General features: G+C 35.9%; 1 protein-coding gene across 2 annotated transcripts in view; it reads right to left on the bottom strand.

The window, feature by feature from the left end:
- Positions 1 to 200: 200 nt before the first annotated feature.
- The window catches only part of AEBP2 (AE binding protein 2), a 55,342-nt gene continuing 29,053 nt past the window's right edge, over positions 201 to 26,489 (bottom strand). Inside the window, exons 4-9 of one of the 2 annotated variants that reach the window (XM_052667919.1) lie at positions 25,173 to 25,359; positions 17,842 to 17,966; positions 11,317 to 11,384; positions 7,761 to 7,874; positions 7,432 to 7,498; positions 201 to 6,133 (exon numbers count right to left, since the gene is read on the bottom strand). In XM_052667919.1, the coding sequence (XP_052523879.1) occupies positions 7,444 to 7,498; positions 7,761 to 7,874; positions 11,317 to 11,384; positions 17,842 to 17,966; positions 25,173 to 25,359 (549 nt within the window). In that variant the 3' untranslated portion in view covers positions 201 to 6,133; positions 7,432 to 7,443. The remainder of the gene's footprint in view (positions 6,134 to 7,431; positions 7,499 to 7,760; positions 7,875 to 11,316; positions 11,385 to 17,841; positions 17,967 to 25,172; positions 25,360 to 26,489) is intronic. The other variant, XM_052667920.1, reaches the window with a different exon arrangement.

Consider the following 26,489-nt stretch of genomic DNA (forward strand, 5'->3'; position numbering starts at 1 on the left):
TATGCTCGTTATCACCTGGGAAGAGCAAATTCTCAGCTCCCATTTCTTCAATCCAGTGCTCTGCTTTTAACAGAAACCAAATGAATGCTCTTTGTGCAACCCCAACCCAGGAGATGTCCTGAATCTTCACAGAGTGTCTGGGTCTGCTGTAGACATTTTGTCAGCTATCAGGGAAATTAACAGAACAAATGGATGAAAAATAATTTTCCAGAGTATGAGATTTTATTGTTCGTCAAATTTTAGTTTATAATATATTAGAAAAACACTGTAATTAGAGACTACAGCAGTGGAACCCTCTGGCATTGTATTAATTATTCTCATAAATACACTCCAGGAGATTACACACTTGTATTTATACCTGCAAGCTCCCATTATAAGCATTAGAAGACTACAGCTGTATTAATGTGACTTTATTCTGTTAGTCCTAACTCAGCTTTTGTATTTGCAAACACACAGTTCTTAGAAAAGAAAAAAAAAAAGGGGGGCCCCACTGAAAATACATGAAGGTATTCTTGTTTTTAAAATATTTTTCCATAGTACTGCTCAAACAAAACAGAAAAGGATTGGTGTGTTTTTTTTTGTTTCTCAAATCACATAATTCAGAAAATTATTAAAAGTTGAAGCAACATAATTTAGCAGGGTATTAGCTTGATGTAAGCAAATACAAGGATAACTAACAGGCCTAAGGGCATCTTTACTGGATTAAGAAGATCCATGTGATGTTACGACTATCGTCAGCTGTTGGAATGTTTTGTTTAGACCTGATTGTTTTACAGATCAAGCTGTTTATTTTATTTTCAAAGCCATGTGTATATAGGATCTATTCACAGAACATCTATTTAACAGCTGATAGAACATGAATCAAAGAAGCCATAGAGTCAGCTCACTGCTTTTTTAAGAAAAACCAATGTTCCTGATTAGACAACTTTTTTTTTTTTTTTTTAATACTTTGATACCTTTATGTGGAAAAAATAAATGCTTATGATTTGTTTCATAAAACAGTGTAAAACATCAGGGAGATAAAAGTGAGGATAAATCATCAATTTCAGACTGATATACTAAGTAAGACAAATTTTCCTATAGTAACCAATTTACATGCTGCACCAAAAAAAAAAAAAAAAAAAAAAAAAGCTGTAAGAAACAGAAATCAAACAGTGATTCTTCCTAAAATTAATGTAGATTTAAACATAATTAACTCATTTGTTCACAAGTTAGTCCAGATGTAAGTTCTAACATAACTTGGAAACTGTTACCATTACTTACCATGACTTAGAATCATAGAGCCACAAGGTTGGAAGCAACCTATGAGATCATCTAGTCCAATCATCTTCTCATTACCACTGCTACCACAAGCACTAACCCATATCTCGCAGCTCCTCACCCAGACGCCTCTTGAACACTGCCAGGGACGGCGACTCCACCACCTCCCTGGGCAGCCATTCCAGTGCCTGACCACTCTCTGAGAGAAAAAGTTCTTCTTCACGTCTAACCTAAACTCCTCTGGTACAACTTGCAGCCATTTCCTCGGGTCCTGTTTGTTGCTTGGGAGAAGAGAGCAAACCCCTCCTCATCACAACCTCCCTTCAGGAAGTTGTAGAGTGCAATGAGGTCTCCTCTGAGCCTCCTCTTCTCCAGACTAAACAATCCCACCTGCATCAGCCACACAAGTAAGACTTGTGCTCCAGACCCCTCACCAGTTTCACTGCCCTTCTCTGGACATGCTCCAGGGTCTCAATGTCTTTCCTGTAGTGAAGTACTCAAGGTGCAGCCTCACCAGTGCTGAGTAGAGGGGGATGATCACCTCCCTGCTCCTGCTGGCCATGCTATTTCTAATGCAGGCCAGGATGCTGTTGGCCCTCTCGGCCACCTGGGCACACTGTCAGCTGATGCTCAGTCGAGCATCAACCAATGCTCCCAGGTCCATTTCCTCTTTAGAGTCATTCAGTCACTCATCCCCAAGTCTGAAGCACTGCATAGGGTTATTATGTAGTGGACTTACGTAAGTGAAGAAAAAAAAAATGCTAAGTGCTGTATATATGGCAATCAGGGCAAAATGTGAAAAAACAGTTACTCAAGAGAAAGTACTTATATGCAACTGATGTGTTTCTGCCTCATTTATTTTCGAAGTAATTTTAAAGGCAGAATAAGATCTAATATCAAACCATCAGCTGTATGCTATCCTCAAACAGCAGGAAGTTTTCCCAAACAAGAATTTCCACTCAAGCAAAAGACAGACATGATCTTCATTCCCAAAATTCATTCAAAATCCTGTTAGTCATGCTTAGAAAACTGTAAAAGTCAAGACAACACACTGCAAAAGGACTGGTAATTTCGGGTACAGGTCTTTGGGTGTACTGTATCTCTTGAAAATCAGAACTGCTATAGAACAGAGTTCAGCACATGTTCTTTGAAGATGTCCCAGAAGTAGGATGATCTAAGATATCATTTCTGAATAATATCTAAGACGACATTTACGAAAATCTTTGCTGCTGTCACCCAACAGTAAATGAGCAAACACTGCACCCCACATCACTGTCCCCACATCTTCATGCCCCAGCATTTACCTTACGACAGTGCCACTGAAGATCAGCTACGTAGGATGCCAACAAAAATGTAGACTAAAGCCCCAGATCCAAGTCACTGCCACAACCGATTAATTTTCATATCAAACAACTCCAATTCTAGCCCTGATCTATGAACACAGCTATGTTTAGATCATGCTAGCAAACAGTTCTGATGCCCACCTGAGTTCAAGGCTGAAGGAGAAAGCCAACTTCCTTCTGAATCAGAACACAGGATTATTCATGTGGAGAGCTTCCTTGGAAAAGGATCTAATCTGATCTTCAGCTCAGCACAGCACTAACAATGAATCCTGACCAAGTTGCTCAGGGCTTTGCCTGGAACTTGAAAGCTTCCTAGAACAGGGATTTCACAATCTCTAAGTGCTGTGTTCCAATGTTCAACCTTCCTCATGATGGAGAGAAAAAAAAAAATTCTATTTCATGACCACCGATGACAACTCCTTCTCCTGCTATGCAGTTCTAGTAATCCTAGCTCTACCTTCTTGGTAACTGCTTAGCTACTGAAACACTGACATTAGGTTCCTCCAAAAGACTCCTCTTATCTAGCTGAACTTGCCCAGTTCCCTCGAGCCTCATGAAATACGTACTCCAGATTAAAATTCAACTGCAAAATTACTAAAATTTTACACTTCCCAGATCTTGCAGGAAACAGCTTGCAGTTAAGAGTAAATAACTGTGTCTTTACAGTATATTTCTACAAAGAAAATGAACAGTCCAAGTGGGAGGAGATGCATTCTGCTGCTAACTGGAAAATCTAAGTAACTGGAAAAAGGAATGTTGCTTAGAACAATAGGAGGAAGCCTCTACATGTTACACCCAGAACTAAGATATCTGTAACTGCTCAAGAATTGAGAGAAGAATTAATTATTAATGCATTTCAAGAAAAACAGTATGAAAAATAGAACAATATTTCTCAGAACTCCTATGCCATGTCAGTTCCACCTGCCTGGTTACTCTGTCACAACTGGAATTTGTAAGAGGTGGGAGGAGGGGGCAGAAAAAACAATGAAGCACACCTTTAGAGTAGTCAGTATCATCCAAAACACAGAACATTGTCAAAGTGCATTCTAAAAAATGTGTACGTAAAAAAAAACTCTTATGTAAAATGTTTTTTATTATTTCAATTCTATACCTTTGTGTTAAAATTGCCACAAATCCACTTACCTTTTGACTCTACGGGAAACAATTAATATATTATTTTGTTCCCAGATGCTTTGGTCTTACACTTATTTTTTTCCTTCCAAAAGACAAGTTGGATCATGAGAAAACCTGAAAATACTTTTTTTATACCCAGGAAAAGAAAGTCAAAGCTTACATGAAGAATATATGATTGACTTCCCAAATTCCCAATTGTTTAAATGTATGTGTTTCACTCTTTCTAGATAAAAAAAAAAAAAAAAATTAGTGACATGCTTATATTTACCTTTGAAAACTTCATTGAAATCTTACAATTGTGAAGCTAATGAGGTTTGTTTGCTTTGTTTTATTAGAAAAAATACTCAGGCAAGGTCTACAATCATCTGTCAATTATAAATGACTTACAAGAAACTCATGAAGCAATAAAATTAAAAAAATACAAATACAAACTATATCTGAAACACTTCTATTTGGCAATTTTATAACAAATTCATAAAAGAAACAAAGATTGTGGATTATTTTATAGGTACAGAAAAAGCAGTAGGTGAAGTGCTCAAGCAAAAAAAAAAAAAACACTGCATTTTTTTTTTCCAAAAATAAAGTCACATCACAACAGATTTTATGAATAATACCCTTATTAAACAACCATTCCAGAACATCTTATATTAGTGGTGCTTTTAATCTGCACTTTATTTTGCTTGATAAGATTTTTTTTTTCATGTATATAAGTAATATTTTTAACCCATTGGAGCTAAGCAAGACTCTCATGTCAGTACCAACGCAGAAAGCATTTGTATTGTACTAGGGTGCGCTCACTTCCGCAACCAAAGGGTTACTTCTAAGTTTTATTCTATTTAATAAAGATTTAGTGTAAAAACTGCTGGTTATTAGTTTCACTGTAGTAAACTCCTCCCCAACAAGGAGGACTAACTCTGCAGTTTGACTGCATATATCCATATAAATTTTACGTATTAGTTCCTTCCAATAGCAAGGAAAAAAACTAATTTTGTGTTCACTATTAGAAAGGAGCGCCATGAATTAATTATGGGTACTATTCATCCCTCAAAGACTTCTGGGAAGGATGTTCAATGTGTTTTTGTTCTTACAACAGATATTAACAGTAGTATATAGTCCCTTAGGTATGTAAAAGAAGGGTTTTTTATTGTTAAGGAAGGTGCTTTTTTTAAACAATTCTTCTGGCAGCACTAGTGAATTACAATATCCTTCAATATTATTTCTACCGTAATATATACATTTTAACTTTCATGCCTCTAGAAAAACATCTACAGTACATTTCATAATATAAAAATATATTACAAATCTGCTGAAATATTTACAAGCAATGTCCTATTATCTATATGCAACATTTTTGTCTCCATACAAAGACTAACAGGTTAGACACATCTCTATTTGTCAGTTAAAAAAATCCACGGCTTCTTGCTTATTAAGCAAGAAAGTGATTTTACTTTCCTTTTCAAAGCCAACTTTGGTGCATAAAGGATTGAATTTCTAGATATTTTTTTTAAAAATACCATTTTCTTTACAACTAGAAAACATTAGGCCAAATAAAAAAAGTATACTTTACAAGTGAATGGGGATTCTACAGATTCAAAAAAGTAAAAATAAAACACAAATAACACTAACTGCTTAAGTAAAGGTTTTTCAAAAACCGTCCATTGATATGAATCACAAAAAAAAGATTTCATTAACATACTATACCACTCCTGAAAAGGGGGATCAGACATACTGCAACACTCTTAACATCTTTAAACCGTACTATATGTATTCAGAGTTGAATGGAAAAGACAAGCATTCCATCAACACGTTTCTTGCTTTTTCTTGGTTTTCCTTAAACATTATTCAATATATTTTACGGATCTGCAAAAGGACACGAAGTTACAAATGACAAATGATTACTATCCACCATATTGAAAGGGTGACAGGATAACCCCTTGGTAGCTGTTTTATTGTCTGGCATGTGTTATATTTAGTTCACACTGATAAGAAGCCTAATAGCTTGTTAGCAGTTCTCTTGGGAATTGTGAGTAAATGGCGACGGTTACTTTCTTTTCATCAATATAAACTATTGTATTCACTAAAGAAAAAAAGCAGCTTAAAGAAGAAAGCATGCAAAGCCTTTTAGTTGTTCCACTAAGTTGCCAGAAGAGTGTTTGCTCAATCTCCCACTGTACCATTCCATGAAAATGTGGATATACAGTAATATATTAATATATTCCACAGAAGCATCAACTTCATTCACAGAATGTTTACACTAAGCATAAATATTTATAAAAAAAAAAGATGGGATTTGACTAATGTGCAACTTTATTTCTAAATCCATTGTCAGTGACTAAGACTGCAGCTGTCCCCATTCGCTTGGTTTTTACCTCTTCAACCTCTTCTGGGGCATTGTTCTGTAAAAGAAGATAGGATATCTTTCAGAAAAAGATCCTGAAATGTAAATCCAAGTTACCTAGAGCATATTATGGAATCATGACTATAAACAATCATTTACTTTGATTGAGAGCCATTTTATATGATCTCAAATTAGCATACATTTCAGATGATTTCAAAGTTTCTATTAGCATCGACATTTTATCATGACATTAATAGCTGTGATTGAATTCCTCTGACCACCTTTTCCACATGCGATATTTTGGTCTTTGATTTTAATTCTTTTGTCTCCTAATTGGTCCCAAAGCTTTTTTTAAATCACATACTGATCTATATTGATAATAATCTGGTAATTGATAATGTATAGGGACTTCAATTCTATTTGGAAGAGGGAGAAAGGGTTGTCTTTTTTTTTTTTTTTTTCCAATGGACTTCACCCTACAGATCATTTTCCAATATTATTCTTTCTTTTCAAATCAAACTAGTAATACATCGAGTTCCGCAAAGTTAATTAATATAAAGACAATTAACACCTAAGTTAGGTTATAAAACAGTCACCACTTTAAGTGGCTTTAAAATACATAATCCCATTTCCTCATAACATTTTATCATTAACATCATTAACACCAACAATTCATATGCTAATGTAAGTATTTAAAATACTTACATTTAAAAAGATAGCACATGTAGTATGAGGATTTATTTTCATATTGTAAACCAAGCTTTCATTAATTCGATTAGTGAAATACACTGATAGTAAAGGTGAACTGAAAGGCTTATTGCACACCAAGACCTCAAATTAGCAGTACAGGAACTCTTTCAGACACTTGACCATTGGAAGTTAAAGAAACTCTGGTTGTGGGAAAACAATTGTTTTCTTCCCCCCAATACCCTCCTCTGTCCCCACCATATACATGCATTTTTAAAATAAACCTATAAAAACATAACATTAGACCTTCAAAAACTTAAGAGACAATTAAGCATTTCAGATTACCTTTAAAAACTGTACACACATACAACTGTGGGTACTGACAATTATGTGAGCACATTAATACAGAGGGGGGGAAAAAAAAAATCAAGAAATTATTAGAAACAAGATGGGTTAAAAGCCAATCAAATCCTACAAACATAAATGTGAATGCAGCTTAAAGACAAGTGACATGTACTGTTCCCCTCTGTCCCCCTTTAAAGAATCTTGTATTTAAAAAAAAACAGTACTTGTATACAAGTAAGATTTCAAGGTAATACTGCATGTATTACAGCTGAATATAAATTATGTAAAGATAAATTTGGACTTTAAAAAAATTGGTATACAAACCAGCATGTGATCTTAACAGAAGTGATCTTTCAGGATTCCACTGTATGTACCTCCTTTACTAGAATTTCTGTACACCAAGCACAAAAAAGTAAAATACACTTGGTAAATACACACATTCCCCGTTTCTCAGTAACTAGAGTTCAGTTCAAGAACTTTAGTAATTCTGAAACAACTTAAGACCTCAGAACTTAACTACTGGACGCTGACAGGATCAAGGCTCCCTGTTCTGGTGTATAATGCATTAGCAATTCTGATTCCCCAACGTCAAAAAGTTAAGTGAGGCTTAAGATTACACGTAAGTAATGAAAATTTCAAAATTAAGACATTACCTGTATATGTTTGGGTCCAGAAGCAAGGCAGTATCTTTTGGTAGTTTTGATAAATGAACTACTTTAGTTTTTAACTGATGTCGCTCACTTTCATTTACCCACACATCAGGCAGACTATGAATAAATAAATAAAATAAAAAAAATATTCAAAAAAGATCAACTGTTTTTCTTACCATAAAATTATGTGGTAAACTAGTACATATGAAGTTTCTATATGCAATCTCCAATTTCACTGGTTAAAAATCACCTTCACCGGAGCGAAGAAAAGACAGCCAATCTTTACACATTATACTCCAAAGTCTTTCAAGTTCTCAGCATGAAAAAGATACTAAACAGAATTTAGATTAATCCAGAAGAATACTAAACCAAACATACAGTAACAACAGCACTCCGTTCTCTATTTTATGGATAGCAGGAACTAAACAAATCTTTAAAAACTATTTCACTAGGTATAAAATTTACCGCAGGCACACCATTTTGCTCTAAGTGTCCAAATGCCCCAACTCAGCTGAAGTTCAAGTACCTTCTGAGGACATTCAGGCAATCACCATAACGTATTTTGGCTACATAACAGCTCATAATGCGAGACGGAATAAAACCTTGCACATTAACAGGAAGCACCGTCTCAGTACTTCTTGCAGCGAAAACTGCTGGAAGAGCTAGAGAGAAAGCCTACGCTGATCGACATTTTGCTTTTAACTATTTGAAACCAAACTATTTGCTTCTGAGTGGCTTATTGCATTACTGCATCTTCTACTGAAAGCGAATTGAGTTTTTAAGGCCCTGCTGATCTTGTCAGGTTGTTAAGAGAGAAACTGGACTTACAAATGCTGTAAGTGCCTTACTGAAAACCTACCTCCCAACTCTTTCCAACAGTTAGCACTGACTAAGGCTACATAATCCATACTGCTTTCACAACTGGAAAAAATAAAAATAATAAAATAAACTAGGATTATTTTCAGCCCACATAAAATAGTGGGGCTTTTTCTTTGCTGTTGTTGCTTTGCTTTTTAAGTGATTCAAGAGCAAAAAATTCATTTCAGGTTAGGCAAAAAAAAGTTTGGAATTATGAACTAATATTCTGAAGGAAGTTTCAAATGGAGAAACAAAACACTCAAAACAGTTTATTTTTTCCAGCAATAGAAGTTAGCTGAAATTCAAATTCAATTTTTTGGTAAGAGAACTGAGAAGAAACTATCTGAGAAGAAAAAGGAATTTTTCCAAAGATACTATTTTCACTTTTCAGGTGAAGTTGGAAGAAAATCAACAGCAATCTCTCTACCCAGGTTCAAAACAGCTCATGAATGACGAAAATATCACAGATGGAGCTTTTTAAATAGAAGATATCAAGTATTTCGAACAGAAGCATTTTGAAAACAATTTAATTAGAAACTGTATGCTGAAGAAGCAAAATGATATGAACTGCGTGTAAAACTTCTCACAGTAAATACCACTGGAGATATGAAGAAAGACAAGAAAAAAACCTCAGAATAAATTCCTGCGCCAAAAAATTCAGTGTTATTTCACTCCTTTATAGGAAATTCGCTAAAGACTGTAATTTAGTTTTCCTGCAAAAATGCTTGATGTACAGAAAATCTGGAGCAATTTAATAGTTTCTCCAAACGACTCACAGAAGAAAAGGTTGAATTAATATTATTGGCTCCATCTGAAAGGCTGATTAACAGCTCAGTACAATGGAAAATAATGGTTATGAGTGCATTCAGCTTTTCTGAAGTGCGTACATGCCCTGTGTAAGACAAATGGATGACAACACACAATATCTTGCCTTTTCTGTTCTTAACTGTAATAATCAGGATGAAATTAAATCTACCAAATAATTCACAACTGTATCACTCAGCAGAGGAAGCACACTCTCTACCTAACCCAACCAAAATGTAAGAAATATGAAATACGTAATTACTTTGAACTTGCCAACCAGCCCTACAACCATCAGGGATGTACACTAATGAATAACCTGTCTTCTCCAGTGCAGAAAACCTAACATTTGAATATATTTTCATGAGTTAAAAAAAAAAAAAAAAAAAAGCTTTTGTCACAACACTAGGAAACAAAAGTCCCAATTTATTTACTTCTCGTGCTCTTAGTGTTATGTTTTTAATACCTTTTCTTCTTAATATGTAATATTTTGTCTTCCTATCTGTAATACTTCAGTGATAGTAATTTCAAAACACTGTTGCGTACAGTATAACAAGGTGTCCTAGAAGGCAGCAAAGAACTACACTTTTATACTACAATATTTTAATTATTCTTTTCCAGGTTTAATTGAAATTTGGGATCCACAAGTGCTGCAAAGAGCAGGAAAAGCTACAGATATTTTAAAGTTATTAAACTTTGTCTAGGTAATTTATCAGCAATCCTAGTCCTCTATACGTGAAAGCTACTATTGACTGACAGTGCCAAGTTCACACTACTGCACGACTGACCTGGGACACTACAAAACTGAGTAATTTATATCACTTCAAGGGAGAAAGTAGAGATTACTACACTAAGGCTTTTCATTACCTTCAAACTCAATCACTTAAAAGGCAGCTCTATATTTAAAAAGATTCTTTTGTTCTATATAGTAATTGCAAAAAACTATGACTATTCAACTGAATGTTTAAGTTATTGAGTTCCCTTATTAAGTTTTATCAACGCACAGATATCTTCCAACATTACTTTTAAGAATGAACTTCTAAACCTGTGCATCCTACCTAATTATGCAGGTATTTGACTTAATGTGAGCTTAAGCAGACATAATAGATTTTTCCTTCCTGAGTCCATATAACTATATTTACTTTTAAATACATATTTTTTTTTCCTTAAAAACTGTATAAAAATGTGGATCATGAAAAACTTGCAAGAGCTACTCTCTGACTCTACTAAAACTGCTTTGCCTACTGGTCTCCTAGAGAATAGTGGAAAGCAATCATTTAGCCTACTCTTCCATATAATAAAGATTATAATATTTACATAAATTCATTCCTTTGTCAAAAGAAAGATATTATCTCAGCTATTTCAAAGAAATATTTACTACTTTGTATGTCCCAAGCCTACCTGAGGGCATTACTTGTGTACTGCATTACATACTCATTTGGAAAAGGACAGAACTTCGGAACAACAAGAGAAAAAGTAATCAAATGTTGGAATAGTGTTCTAAACTTCATTGGGAAAGCCCAAAGAAGCAGTCACAATATCAGATACACTTTCAAGGACCAACTATGGTTATTTTGCTGTTAAACTGTGTCCTCTATGCAAAGATTTTTGTTCTACCATTGCACTGATGGGTATATATTTACTGGTGCCTAGAAATATTTGAAGATCGTGGTAAAACAGTGTTAAAAATAAAAAATAAAAAAACGAAACACTGGTACAATTCTTTTTTTCTTGTGTATATGGCTGGCAAAATTACTCAATTATTAGAAGACCTCTTTATTTATAATATATGATGACAAAATGCATTAAAAAAGTGCAGCTTAAAGTTTACCCAAACTAGTACCAGAATCTACTGTAAACTCCCACTTACATCCTATCATATTACTGGGATTATACTCACATGTCCTCTGGTGTCCAATGAAGCAAGAGTTTTATTTTTCCAGAATCTTCTTTTCTTTTAGCTATTACCTGGTAAGAGTTGAATAATTATTAAAATCAAATTTGTAAATTTATTGCTCAAATAAATTGTTCTTTATTTTCAACTGGACATTCAGAAAACGCAAACCTTTAATCCTCCAAAGCTGTATTAATTCTAAGTAGAACATGCACATCACTATTCAAGCCACTCTTGTCAAGATTAAATGTTTGCACTTATTTTCCTTTAATATTTTCATAATATAAGAAAAAGAATCACATACAGTCTTCCTTTAAAAAAGATTCCAATTTTTAAGTAGCCATTCCAAAAGATTTAAAGTGCATGCATTCTTAGATGAGTTTCACCAACATCCCTTACAAACACATCCACATTTTTTCACAAGATGTCTATAGAAAAGCTATGTCTATGAGAAGCTAATGCAGCTTCTAGTTTAATTCTGGTATGACATAATCTGGAAACATTATATACGTAACTTCCTAGGTAACCTTTAAGATATCAAAAGGAATGAATAACTAAGTACTGAATAAAGCAAATGCCCCTTAGAAGAATTTACAGTATTACTGAGATTGTTTAATGCATACATAACAGGGACATTGGCATGTTGCTATGACTGTTACACAAATGGCAAGTACTAAGACCTGCTGGCAATCCACAGGACATACATTGGCCCCTGGTAAGGTTCCAGATGAGAAACTGCAAGAAAGGTGCTCTCATTTCTTATACTAGTCCACATACAACAGCACAAAAAATGCTCTCACAGAGTAACTTTTCTAGGTGCAGGACACTGAAGCTAGACTACCACCTCTAGTGAAGATATAAAGGTAAAAATGCACAAAGTATTAAAAAAGTAATATTTGTACAGAAATGAAATATATTCATCAACAAAGGCATTCAAAAAGGCAGTATCCAGGAAGACAAAGGAAAGCCACTTGCTTCCTCTTCAACTGACTTACCCTCATCTTTTCCTTTGCTCTGCATCTCACAATACGTTACAAAATGTGAGATTTGCTTCAAACACCAGTTTCCCCCACTTTTTGCACCTCTGAGCAAAACAGTGCTTATCTAATCTTTCAGAGTTTCTACACACAGCCACTGTAGATACGGTAAACTTCTAAGAATTCATTAGAGAAATTTTCAAACACAGAAACGCAGTGGATGGCAAATGAAAAAGGCTATTTGAAAACATAGCATATGGAACACAAAGTACTTATGTCTATAAACTGCAACTACCAAAGTAACTCTCCATAACCGAATATCATGGTATGTTAAACTTAATATACTGTAGTAGCTTAGTAAGGCTAAAGAAGGATGTGTCAGTCCTTCCAAAAGAAGATTCCCATTATAATTAGGCCTAACTTTAAGATTTGTCAATTAAGATATTAGCGATTAATCTTGAAGAGTGGTTGGAAAGCTTGATGACAAATTCTGCTTTTGATGCCATGTAATTTGAATTACAGATAAACTGAAGAAATGCAGCCTGTAAGAATTGCCAGAAGATGTCACATGTGCCACAAAAATTATAGGAGGGCTGAAACATCTCTGCTATGAAGAGAGGCCAGGAGAGCTGGGACTGTTTAATATAGAGAAGGCTCCAAAGGGACCTTTCTGCAGCCTTCTGATACATAAAGCAGGCCCACAAGAAAGATGGAGAGATATTCTTTACTGGGGTTTGTAGCGCTAAGACAAAGGGTAACATTATTTAAAACAATGATAGACTGGATTTCAATTACAGTGGTGAGGCACTGGAACATACTGTGGCTGCCCCCATCCAGGAAGGTGTTCAAGACCAGGCTGGATGATGGGTCTTCGGGCAACCTGATCTATTTGAAGTTGTCCCTGCCCACACCATCAGAGCTGCAACTATCTGAGCTTCAAATTCCTACCTCAAAGCATTTTGTATGTCTGTCACAACAGGATATGTTAAATAAGTGTCAAAAAATATTTTTTTCCTGCTTTTTTTGCCCATTAGACAAAATTTAATCAACTCTTACACCAAAAATATTGTAAGTTTCTTAATTTAGCCACTTGAAATACTGGTACCACTTTTGCTCACAGGTCTCAAGCCACATCCATAACAGGATACGTCTTTTTTCTAAGTTTGGAGCAGAGATGAAAACTGACTTTTTTTTAATAACGATTTAGAAAGTGTTTCCCCTATCCTTTCCAACTTTAAGTTTTAGTCTTTGCCCAGTCCCTGGATTCATTTTCTGCTGCAGACTGAAGTACACGAGTCTGGAACCAAATAAAGATAATGTCAGCGCTCACTTTACAGGACAAATGAAGTTCACCAACTTTTCTATTTAAAAAATGTACATTTTCCTGTGCAGTCAAGCTTATTCTCAAGTTACCCTCATGTTTTAAGGAGATGCAGATGGTTTTCTCATGTAATGCAAGCATAATGAATACCATATTAAAAAGTTTAGAGGTGGCATTTCAAAATATTGTTTGGACATAGTAAACTAGCTATAACCAGTTAAAGGGAAGAAAATCTCTACAAGCTGTTCTTCATCCTATCTAAAGCAGAAAGAACAAGACCTAGAAAATCAACCAGAATATACAAGGTCCCAAGTATATACTGCACCTAAGTTAAAGCTGAAATCGTTGCTTTTCCTGGGATTTACCTTGTAACACATAGTGCTTCCAGAGCCTCAAAGAGAACCTGTGTGACCCTTTGAAGCAGCATTCATCTACACTCCCCAACAACCAAAGGTCCAGTTCCTCCTGGAGAAAAGGCTGCGGGGTGACCTCATTGCAGCCTTTCAATAACTAAAGGGAGCCTACAGAGGGGAGAGAAATCAACTCTTTGAAAGGTTTGATATGTGTAGGACAAGGGGAAGTGGTTTTAAGTTGAAGGAGGGGAGATTTAGGTCAGACATCAGGGGGAAATTCTTTACCCAGAGAGTGGTGAGGTACTGGAACAGGCTGCCCAGAGAAGTTGTGTATGCCCTGTCCCTGGAGGTGTTCAAGGCCAGGTTGGATGGGGCCCTGGGCAGCCTGGTCTAGCATTTAACGTGGAGGTTGGTGGCCCTGCATGTGGCAGGGGGTTGGAGATTCATGATCCTTGAGGTCCCTTCCAACCCTGGCCATTCTGTGATTCTGTGATTCATTTTCAGAAATACACAGTACAAAACTTGAGATTCTTCTTCATTGCAATCATGAAGTTAAAAAAAAAAAAAAAAAAAAGATGTCTGAAAAACCTTCCTCCCTCCCTCCCCCTGTGCTTCCAATAAAACAAAAAGGACCAAAAAAATAATAGTATAAAACAGACTCGAGTCACAAAATTTTGGGTAATTCAATACAGTCTGAATTATACAATCGCAAGCAGCACTCTTACTCCAGAAGCCTAATAAGATCTTCAAGCAATCAATATTGAAACAGCTTCTCTACGCACACAAGGAAGCTTAAGAGGAGAAAGTAACTTTCAACAGTAGGGAATACAAACTGTATAGCAAAAGAGCTAATCATACATTTAAAGGCCTATGACAGTCATAGCTTGGGACGCTTTCACTCAGATACACTTGGAACCAATGCAAGTTTTGCAGACTGTTTTTCACATCACTGTCTTATCTTGTCCTCTGGAAATCCTCAAAAGCTCAGCAATTCACATGTTTTTGTATGGGATCGAAGATCTTCATCCCTTAAAGGGTACACATCTGGTTTTGTTTAACATTCAAGTACTAAGTCAGCTTTCTGTTAGGAGACAACAGCAATCTGCATATATCCATGCCTTGGTTCTTCCCAAATGTATTTTGAAATTCTCAAGTTTAAAGATGTGTTTTAAAAAGACTTAAAATGTATCCACTACTTTTACCACAATTAGCACAACAAACATTCTACCACTTCCCAGGCAGGCTTGAGTCAGAAATACAGTCACGATACAGACAACGAACATAGACTAAAAAAAGAAAAGAATCACTATTTTGAGTAAAATATCCACAGCATTAAGGCCAAATCTGCATATTACAAGCAAAACGGAAAGATTTAAAGACTTAAAGTTGTTCTGAAGACTAAAAGTCACTTAGGAAATGTGTACACTTATGTAATAACTTACATTTCACACTAAAAAGTATAGTTCAACAAGTGAACGCATGTACAATACAGCTTCATTTGAACAAAAGAAAATCTTACTAATTATCTACATTTCACACACAGTCCCTGGAACAGGAAACATTTCTTTGTATTTATTTCTGTAAAGGAAACCTTTCAAGTTGTCTCAGATCAGAAATGGAGTTCTACTGACCTCTTCTGGAAAAAGAAACAAATGTCTCTCCTGCATGTTTATTCAGCTATTGTGTTTAAGAGGCTTACAACTTCAAAACACGTGTAAACAAAATCAGCGTATGCCATTGCTGAACTAAAATCTCCAAAAAAAGTTAGAAATATAAAGAACAGTTTAGTACTCAGTTACCTTAGAGAACTAACCCTATCAACAATAAAGACAGAGGGTAATAGGCCAGGTACGTTCTTAAAAAAAATCTAATACCTGCTCTTTAAGTTGAAGAGAAATTGATTGACTTTTTCCACTTGATAGTGCAAAGAATCAACATACCAAGAATTTGACTGCAATAAGGAAAACTAATCAGAGAAATAAGAACATAATGAAGTCAAAGGCAGACTTCCACAAAAGGCTTTGATGGTTGTTTTACAATTTTACACGTCTATGAAGAAGATTTAAAGGTTTCATGAAGAGATACAGTGACTGCATAGAAAAGCTTCGTGTTATTATTTTTTTCAGTAAGGTAACTATCCTGTAAAACACTACTCTATGCTGATGTTCTTATAATGAATCAAGAAATAAACCTATAAATTCCTCAGATTCCAGAAGTCTTATGATCAAATTTTTCACTTTTGAAATTCATGTCCCTGTTAACTATACATGTTTTTCATCTGAAGGTGGACCACGGAAACCACATCCCACTTTTCCACTTCCATCCTTACTTGCACCTGAGGTGACCATTAGCTCAGTATAATAATGTATACCTACAACAAGATTATCTTCCTTATATTAAACAATCTCATCAGTAAAGCTGATGTCCGGTGCAACTCTGCACAGCTGTGCATGTTAACAGGGCGTGCAGTGTGCAGCTGGAATCTTAGAACAGTCCTGCCGCTGAAACAACTCCTACAGCTGAGGTTTAAATAATATCAAGTTTTCACACCTAATCAACCCCCCATCATCTTGAGTGGTACAAGCACAGATGAACTGAAAAGCTTTGCAGTACTTCCTCCAAGTTAATTCAGATCAGTTAAAGAGCACATTCCTCTCTTTTATTCCACCTCCTTATGAATTACTGCAACAGCTAGAAGTGAGCGTCCACAACTTAACAGTCTATCTGGATAACGCTGCAGATTAAAGCAAGCTGTGAACTGCAAGACAACCTGCTTTTCTCACAAAGTTTTACATTCAGTCTTGGCCAGGAAAACTAAAATAAGGTTTAAATTCAGCAGCAGCAGAATAAGGCACCTATAAATCTCCCTCCACAGCTGGTGTGCTCAATGCAGATAAAGTTCAGGACTAACATTTTGGGAAGAACGTCTAACAGGATACAGATTTGTAATTATCATCAGTTTTGTACAAGAGAAGGAAATGCTAAGTTCCATGCATATAAAATCATCTTTTGTTTATGAAAAAAGAATGACAGTTCAATAGTTTAATTGTTGGTTCAAATTAAGTCATAGTTGAAAAGAGAGCAGTCAGCACTCCTTCCCTGGACTGCAGTTAATCTTGCACTAGTCTGGCAATTTACAAAGTTCTTCATTTTGTGCTGTTCCTTAATTCTTTTATTCTTAAAGAAGTGTCTCTACCCTCTTATGCATTCCATCTCTCAATTCAGTAACAAAACATGAGGCATTATGCCTTTTGAAATTCTCATCCCTGTATTCAAATTCAGTACTTCTTTCTCTATTTTCAATTTTTCTAAACAAATACTGATGTCAATCCATCCACAGCAGGATACAGAAACAGGACTCAAGGTTACTTCCCCACCTGGTACTTGCCTCCTAGCAATTCAATGGTATTTCATTGGGAAGGTTTTTATTATTATTATTATTTAAAAAAAGAAATGAACAATGCATTTATTGGGTATTCCATCTTTTCAACTAAAAAAAAAAAAAATGAATTTCACATGAATGACATCTATCAGTTATACAATTATCCTCAAAGTCTTCCTTGCAATAAATACTGCAAACTGTAACTTGAGAAAGTGTCACCAGAATTCATTCTTATTTACAATGCTTTCTGTAACACATACTGCCTGCCAGATATTTCCCCAAGTGTATCAGATGGGGAAACATTGCAAGCTTTTCAATTTGAAACAAAAAACCAACTACTACTAGTATTTTTAAAAAACTTATTTACTAACAGAAGTGAATAAACAACTATTCAAAAGCAATCAATGGTTACCGATTAAAAGCCATATTACAAAGAGGAATACAGCACTACATTTTTCAGAGATGCAGGTAACAAACAGTGAACAAAGTAATACTTACAGTACTGTGAAATACAACACTGTGGCCTTTTCCTAAGCTTTCTATATGCGCTGAGAGGTTAAAGCAGATGGCTCGATGTCTTATAGCATCCAGTGTTTGTGCATCAAAGAAGTCATGAGGTCTTGCTAGAAATAAAAGACATCCTTAGTGTTGAACCTGCTGAAAGCATTCTAACAGATTTGAGCACGTAAATAAATCTGAAGTGCCATTAGCAGACCATTTATCTTTATAAAACTAGGGCTCCTACATCAGAGTTGCAAACAGTAATTTAACTGAGAGAATGGCTTCACTCCAAACACAGAGTGGTCACAACATATTCCCTTTAGATGAAGTAGCTATTTTGACAAACTGAATTACACCTGCTCAGTTTTTAACCTTAAAGTGATTTTTTTTCCTTATCTTCCACAATTAAAAATTCATTGTTTTTTCTAAGATCTATTGCTACCATTTCTAAAAAAAACGTAAACACCAAAAAGGTGGCCCAGTGCAAAGGAACAGGAAAAAAGAACTTTTATTAATGAATTTGAGTTCCTTTTTAATGCTAAAACAGCCCAATAAATTTCCCATAAACTTTACAACTAACTGGCCAAGGTACCCTTACAGCACAGTCAATAATTTCAGTATTACTGCAATGACTTTTAAAAGACAGTATTAAAATATTTCAAAACATGACAGTGCACGCAGTCAACATGTTAGAAGACACCTTATTTCTAAAGTTTATTACAAACCACTTGCCCTGATCTAATTTCCAATTGCTAAAAAAAGTAATCTAGCTGAATACTGAGATGCTGTAAGGAGAACAAACACTTTGAATAGTTCCTCTGCAAGCAGAATTAAATAAGAATTTGTAGTCTATAAACAGCATGCATAGTAAAGTCCTTTTTTATTCTGAAAAGCACTTTTATGGATAAGTCTTGAATACTAAAATACTGAAATCCAATTTAGAGTGTAAAGAAGGTCTATTAACTCTACCCTAAAACCCACTCTAGCCAGAAATAACTGCTACTAAGCACATATTTCTTGTATGCTCTTCAAAATATCTAACATTTTTAAATATATTCTGTACCATTCCGTAGCAGAACTACGTGAGTAATATATTAATAAAAGTATTAAGAGTTACTAAATCTTATGTGAAAGCAGTAATTCAGTATATAAAGCTGAAAATAAAACTAAGAATCGTAGTTAAACTACACAATCAACTACATTATCCTATAATCTGCAAAAAACAGTTATTTCCAATTTTTCTGTCCTGAATTAAAACAACTTGTACCTTCCCTTTCATCATGATTATCCATTATTTCTAGACAAACTACAGATTCCACTTTAGATTAGTATTTTCCACACTCTGGGGACAAACTGTTGTTAGGTATTCATCTGTACATTACGTTCTGCCCTTATTCTATCTCAGTTGGATACTGCCAATTAGGCAATCACCCTACTGAAATGTTTTGCTGTAAGCGGTAACTTCTCACGCTGCATAAGGTCACTGATGCAAGCATTTCTTATATTGAAACCATTAATCTATGAAGTAAAAAGGAGCATGGGTCACATTTTTCTGCACGGACTAACACTTCTCTTTCTTCATACAAACTAAAGTTTTCAGGAAAAACAAAAGACTACACGTAGCAACAGACTCAAGAAAAACACAGACTCAAGATTCACATTTCATTATTACTACTAAGATCTAAGCAGTAAAAGGTATGATATATGAAACTTCAAACGTCAAGCATTTTACAACAGGTATCCCTCCACCCTTTTCTTCTATCCCTGAAAGACAAAAAGCCTATCTTACTTTGATCTGAAATTGTGAAGATCTCTACAGACAAAATTCAATTGCTGATTTAGGCAGTTTGTTGTACCAAATGTCAGAAACTTTTTTGGAGCTTCACTCATATTTATAAAACAAATGTTTGTGAATTTATAACAAAGATTCGATAATACAAGAAGTTATACGGTGTAGCATACTTAGTATAACATATAGTTCATAGAATCCTCTTGGTTGGAAAAGACCATTAAGGCAAGTCTAATCATCATCCTGACCTACCAAATACCATTATAAAACTGTATCCCAGTCATGTCCAAACCACACCTCACAGACAGGCCAGCTAAGCTAGAAATGTGGCTCATCCTGAACACCTCGATGGGTGCACACCTGGGCTGGGGCTGGGCTGGGCTGCTTTGCTGGGAAGTGCTGTCAGTTTGGCACCAACTAGAATTCTTGACTAAAATTCAGGTAAACAGTATCCACAGCCTCTACCTCACATACTTGGTGGGTCATCTTGTTGTAGAAGGAGACCAGACTACTCAGACAGAACCTGCCCCTCATAAACACAGGCTAGCTGCTTCTGATCACTTGACTGTCCTATACGTCCCATGTGATTATACTTAGGTTAATCTGCCCTGTAACTTCTCCTAACACTTAAACCAGACTGACAGGTCTGTAATTCCCCAGATCCTCCTTCCCTCACTTCTTGCAGATTGAAGTCACGTTTGCTAACTTCCATATAACTGGAACCTTACCAGTTTATCATGACTGCTGATAAATTATGGAAAATGGCAAGGTGAGCACTATGGCCAGTTCCATCAGAGTGCCAAAATGAATTCTATCCAGCCTCATTGTCTTAGGAACATTCAAACCTTGTAGGAAGGCACATGCAGTTTCTCAGTTGGCTATAGGGACTTCATCAGTCTTCCAACAGAAGGGGTTGGGTAGCCTGAGAACAACTGACCTTACTAACAGAGACTGAAGCAAAAAAGGCATTAAGTAATTCAAGCCTTATCCTCATCTTTCATCACAACACTTTCTCTCAGATCCAATAAAGGCTGGAGATTCACTTTAATCTTCTTTTTACTCTTGATGTATTTATAAAAGCATTATCATCTCATCATCTTTCACTCCAATAATCAAATTGAGTTCCATGTGGGTTTTGGCCATTCTAATTTTCTTCCTGCACAGCTTAACAACATCTACAGTCCTCCTGAGATGTCTGCATCTTCTTCCAGAGCTCTTTTTTTTTTTTTTTTCTTCCTGAGTTGCAGAAGCAGCTCTCTGCTCAGCCAGATTCATCTCCCCTCCTTGCTTGACTTTCAGCACATTGGGTCAGACTGCTTCTGTACTTTCAGGTGTCATCCTACTCTGCCTTCTAAAAATCCAAGGTATCAATACTGTTAATCACCTTACTGACTTCACCAAGGATCAAAATCAGGGATTTCATCATTGTTGTGTCCAAGCTAGCCCCCAACCATCACATCACCCACATCACCCTTCCCTGTTTGCACACACACACACACACACACACACACACACACACACACACACACACACATTAAGTGAGGCATTCTCCCTATTGGGCATCCTCACCACCTGTGTCAGGCAGTCATCCACACACTCCAGGAATCTCAACTGGATTTTAAACAGACATCTGGGAAGTAAAAATGCCCCACGAGAACAATTCTAACCAGCATGAGATTTCCTGTACTTGCTTGTAGAATATTTCCTGCCTTCATCCTGGTTGGGAGGTCTATAACAGACTCTCACCATATTATCACCGTTACTGGCCTTTACCCCTGAAAGAATCAACCCTTTCAGTACCATTACCCAACTCTATGCAGCCACAGTACTCCCTAACACACACGGCTACCCCACTTCATCTCCTTCCCTGTAGTCTCTCCTCAAGAGCACCAAATTCTCCAGGCACATGAATTATCACAGGCCTCAAAGAGACATGGTGGAAGGATATCACAGCCCTGAGACTCAACTAAAACTTTCAGCTCCTCTTTCTTTTCCAAGCTCTCTGCATTTGCATAGAGGCACTTAAGCAGGGCTCCTAGTGAAACTGTTCTATTGGACAAAATGGCTGGAATTCCTTTGGGCTGCTTTTTGGGTGTTTTCCAGCTGACCAGCCAAATCTGTAGGTAAAACACAAAAAACTGATCAATTCAACAGGGCTGAACTGATCATGTCAAAGCCTTTTCATTTGACCAGCAGAATCAAAGAAGACCATCTGTCCAGAGTCTCTTAGAGCTGCTCCAAGGACCCCATAGTCCTCCAAGATATGCCTTGGACCACCCCTGAGTATTTTTGGTGCCCACATGAAATAACAGCTGTGGAGAACAGTGGACTACAGAAGACTCAGTAGTTTCTTGGCAACATATCTAGCCGGCAACAAACCTCTTGAGAGTAGGCCAGGCCAGGTCAGCAAACGGGCACCTCTGCTTCACAAAGGAAAAAGTCTCCTCCTGATATCATCCACTGCTGTTTCTTGGGTGGACTGATCATGGGAACAGACTATGTTGGTTCATTTAACACCTGCATCTCCCCTGACACGACAGGTCCTTCCTCTGAAGTCTAGCAGCTCTGCAAGTGCACTTCACGCAGTGGGGAAAAGCTCTCCCTCCACCTTATCATGCCAAGCTTCCATTCCTCTGTTTTCAGTATCATCTCCTTTGAGGGGAGCTCACTGCAGACCTATCTCTCTCCTCCTCAGCTTTCCTGATACTGTACAGTCTTCTCATCACCTACTGCAGGAGGAGCTCTACCCAGGTACATCTTTCAAAAAGAAGTTTACTTCCCATCCATACCTCAAAAGCAATGTCCAGAGCAGCCACGGAACAAAAAGCCAACAGGGGAGAACAGAAAGTCAATACCAAAATTTTGCTTTTTGTTTTACATAGCAACATTTGTTCAGGATTTAGCCCTAGATAACACTCAATGACTGCAGAGTAAAGGGAACAACTTGTAAAACGCATATGAACAGTTTTATTAATTCTTTATAGAGCATTAATCCCATATTTTCAGCTCCTCTTAAATCTATTAAATATTAGAGTAATTTTTGGACCAAGATGTCTCCCTTCTTACGTAATACCATTAAGTTTCACATACACTCCACCTACTTAAGTGAATGAAAATCTTCTGACCAGCAACCTACTAAATGAAACGCTAAATCTTACGTAACTGATACATTCCCAATGTAAATTTCACCAACAGTAAGTTTCCACATCTCATGTATCTTTCCAGTAAACTTAAACTGTTATGGCTGTTAATAAGTATGTCATCTTTTCTACTCGAGAAGCAAATACATAAAATCTTAGGTTCTTCAAAAGTCACTGAAGTAGCTTCAGAATAACAATGCTGTAATTCAGAGACACGTTAAATATATTTGGCTTTATATCTCTAAGTGACTGACTTCCTGCAACAATTAATATGATTAAGGGCATCTAGAAGAGAAAGAAAGCTACTGTGATCCTGAATTATTCTGCAACATCAAAATTTGTATGATAAAAATCAGTCATTTTTTACACACTAATGTAAACAGCTATGAAGGTGTGCATAGCAAAAACACGCTTTTATCATAAAGGCACAAATTTCTAAACTTAAAAGTACACGTTGCTTACAGACAAAAAGAATACCAAGGTGTTAAGAAAGAAAGAAAAAGATTACATATTGACAGTCTGAACTCTCTTTTAAGATACAAGACCATATACTTATCACAATAAAGCTACAGTTAAGTTGTTCTTTTTTTTTTTTTATTAGCTTGAATGTCTCTCAGAAGGGTGATGAACTTCAGAGATAAAACAAGTCTATAAAAATGAAGGAACTTAATTGTTTTGCTGCATTTGAACCTTTAATTTCTATGTAGGTATACTTCAGTTTCAGCATGTATTGACAATCAACTGTCAATAAATACTAATCCATTTACACACTGCAAACATTTCAGGGTCTCAAACCACTGAGAGATTCTGACAGCATTTTTTCAGGAGAAAATTACCTGACAGTTTTTTCAACAAATGACTAATTGCGAATTTAATTTAAAAACTGCAGAGTAGTGAAAAGCACCCTGTACTGTATTTATTTGTCATACCTTATAACCCCGTTTGCAGACAAAACAGTACAGAAGTAAAGCACCTCTCCTTTTAAAAATACCTAAGTAAAAACGACTTCACTCCTAGCTTCACATACTCTAGCCTGGAAATACTTCACCAGCCTATTTTGTTGCTTTGGCATTTCAGGTAAGTCTTCTTGCCCTCTCTTCTTCTAAATCTGAACTAATGCTAAATTAAGAAACTTCCAGATGAGCAAGTTCACCAAATCAGTGATAATCCTCAGCAAGTTTTAAAGAAAAGCTACCGCTATTCAACATTGTCAGAAAATGTCATCAACTTTGGATACATTTCTGGGTCACATACTCCCCAGAGCAATACATTAAATAGTCATTTCCCAATTCTGTTAGAGATGACTTTTGCCTTAAGGCAAAACCATACAGCCACCGCTGTGTTTGTCTCTAGAGGTAACAAGACCAAAAAAAAAGCTACTCAAGCAGCTGTCATTTTTCTTTTTGTGCAACACTTGATTAAGAGAACACACTATTCAAGTTCTGCAGTTGAGTAAATATCCCTGAAATGTCAAAAACCAATTACACCTCTTTGCCATGGATTCATTCAAAAACTTTCTATTTACTTCCCCCACTACTCCACGAAGATGACTTTGTGCATGCCTGCAGAACAAATTCTGCAGTCTATTCTCGTATTATGACTGGGCCATCTTTTGAAGCCCTAACTACAACTTGAAATTTTAAGTCAACAGCATACATAAATTACAAATAAAATGCCAAACTGCATTCTACTTCTACATATATTGAGGGAGACACTGAATAAAGATGTATTAAATCAGTCAACTAAAAGAACTAATATAGATAATCACACAAACTAAAACACAACTTGCAAATCTCTGAAAGTGAATTAATTTGGAATGATCAGTCTTAGACATCTGTATTTTGTTTGAATAACATAGTCAACAAAACAAAACAATCTTCTGTGAACCTGCACATACTTCAAACGAGCCCTTCCTTACAATTAAGTTGAACTAAAAGAATACTGCAAAGTGACCACTTAATTCTTCATCAATCAGCCTTCCCTTTTTGAACCTTCTAATTTATGCAAATTGTTAAAAGTGAAAACTTTTCAAGTCACAGTCTGAGGAAGACAGAAATGACATTCTAACTTCTATGAACTTTTAACCAGTTTCAAAACTAGAGGAGATCTTGATATTTACATCTAAGATGCATTTAATAATATAATTTGCTTATACGTCCTTTGGGAATGCCTAAGTCTACCAAGTCTATCATTGCTAGAGGAAATAATTCTCACCTTAAATAACAAATCATACTTCAAATAACATAGGTTCATATTAAATTGAAAAACCTCAACTGCATAGAGAAAGAAAGAATACAGCAAATCAACTCTTCCCAAAACTAAATCTTGGCTACACTCGTTATGTCATTAAGTTAATGAAACGTGCTGTTGTGGATATAAAAATGTCCAGAAATACTTACGTAATGATCGCCGTCTCTTATTCTTTAACTTTCTTCTTTTATTCATTCCAGCTTTAGATGGAGATTCTTCTTTGGCCTTTGGCTGACTGGCAACTTTTGAAGAGTTTTGCTGGCTGAAGTGTGTGGGCACATGACGGGCAAGTCCTCCCTGAGATGCAAAGCTGGCATTGCACCCACCAACCACACACTAATAAGAGAGGAAAATGAAACAACTGCATCAGAGCACTGCATGGCAGTCATTCACAGAGGTTTCTTAGATCTTTCAATTTGCTTTTTTTGGCTCAACCTCCAACACATTAAAAGAAAGAAGAAACTCTTAATGACCATGCGATTCTAAAAACAGAAACAAAAGCATCTCAAATTCCCATTTGAACTTTGCAACTTATAACAGTTATTTCATGGTGCAATCACTTTTTAAAATGCTTTATTATATTCTACAGCATTGTTTAGAAGAAAGTTTATCTTGAACAATGCACTGAACAATTCTTTTCATAGAAAAGCACAACAGAAGACCATTTCCCCTACAGACCACCATTATATCCCCTTGCCTTTTGAAACATAGCACTGTTACTCTGTATTACCCCACAGTTCTACAGTCTCCTGTATTCAATACATTAGCGTTCTATAACCTCCCTCTTTCTGTTGACAAAGTAAATTTCTTCAAATAAAAAAAATACATCCATATCCACATGAAATTTGACACAGCACTTTTTATAAATGCTATACAAGGTCAATCATTATATTTCACTTGTCTAAAACTAATGTCAGTAACTGGAAAAATTTATTAACACTACACATGTTTATTTTGGGATGGTAATAATTACTTCAGAAGTACTTAACAAAAAGATGCCATTTTCTTTGAAACAGAAAAATAAGATGAGCTCCAATATTGACTAAGAGAAATATAGAAATCACAAGATACATAAGACTAAGCTAGTAATGTCCACAATAACTATTAGTATTTTTGTATTTGGTTTATATTTACATTCAGTAAATCATATAGTTGGAGTGGGAGGCACAAACCTTTTCTTTTGTGCTCTGAGCTTACAAGGGTGAAAGAAAACATAAACATTCCATCATGAGCTGCACAGAAGTGTGCATCATCTCTTCCCTCCACTGCAAACTGATGTGGCAGCTGCAACAGCAGTTCAGCAACAAGTAATGGTGCAACTACATACACATTACTAACTTTTCTCTGAGGACTAAAGAAGAATTTGCAAGCTCAAAGTAATCTGTCCCAAGCCTGCACGTTTGACTGAAAGATAAGATGACAGCAGCAGAATACCACTCAGCATGCTTTGTTCCTAACACCCAGCT

This window comes from Tympanuchus pallidicinctus, unplaced genomic scaffold (genome assembly GCF_026119805.1).
Source record: "Tympanuchus pallidicinctus isolate F22 unplaced genomic scaffold, pur_lepc_1.0 scaffold8, whole genome shotgun sequence".
In the NCBI taxonomy this organism is placed as follows: Eukaryota; Metazoa; Chordata; class Aves; order Galliformes; family Phasianidae; genus Tympanuchus; species Tympanuchus pallidicinctus.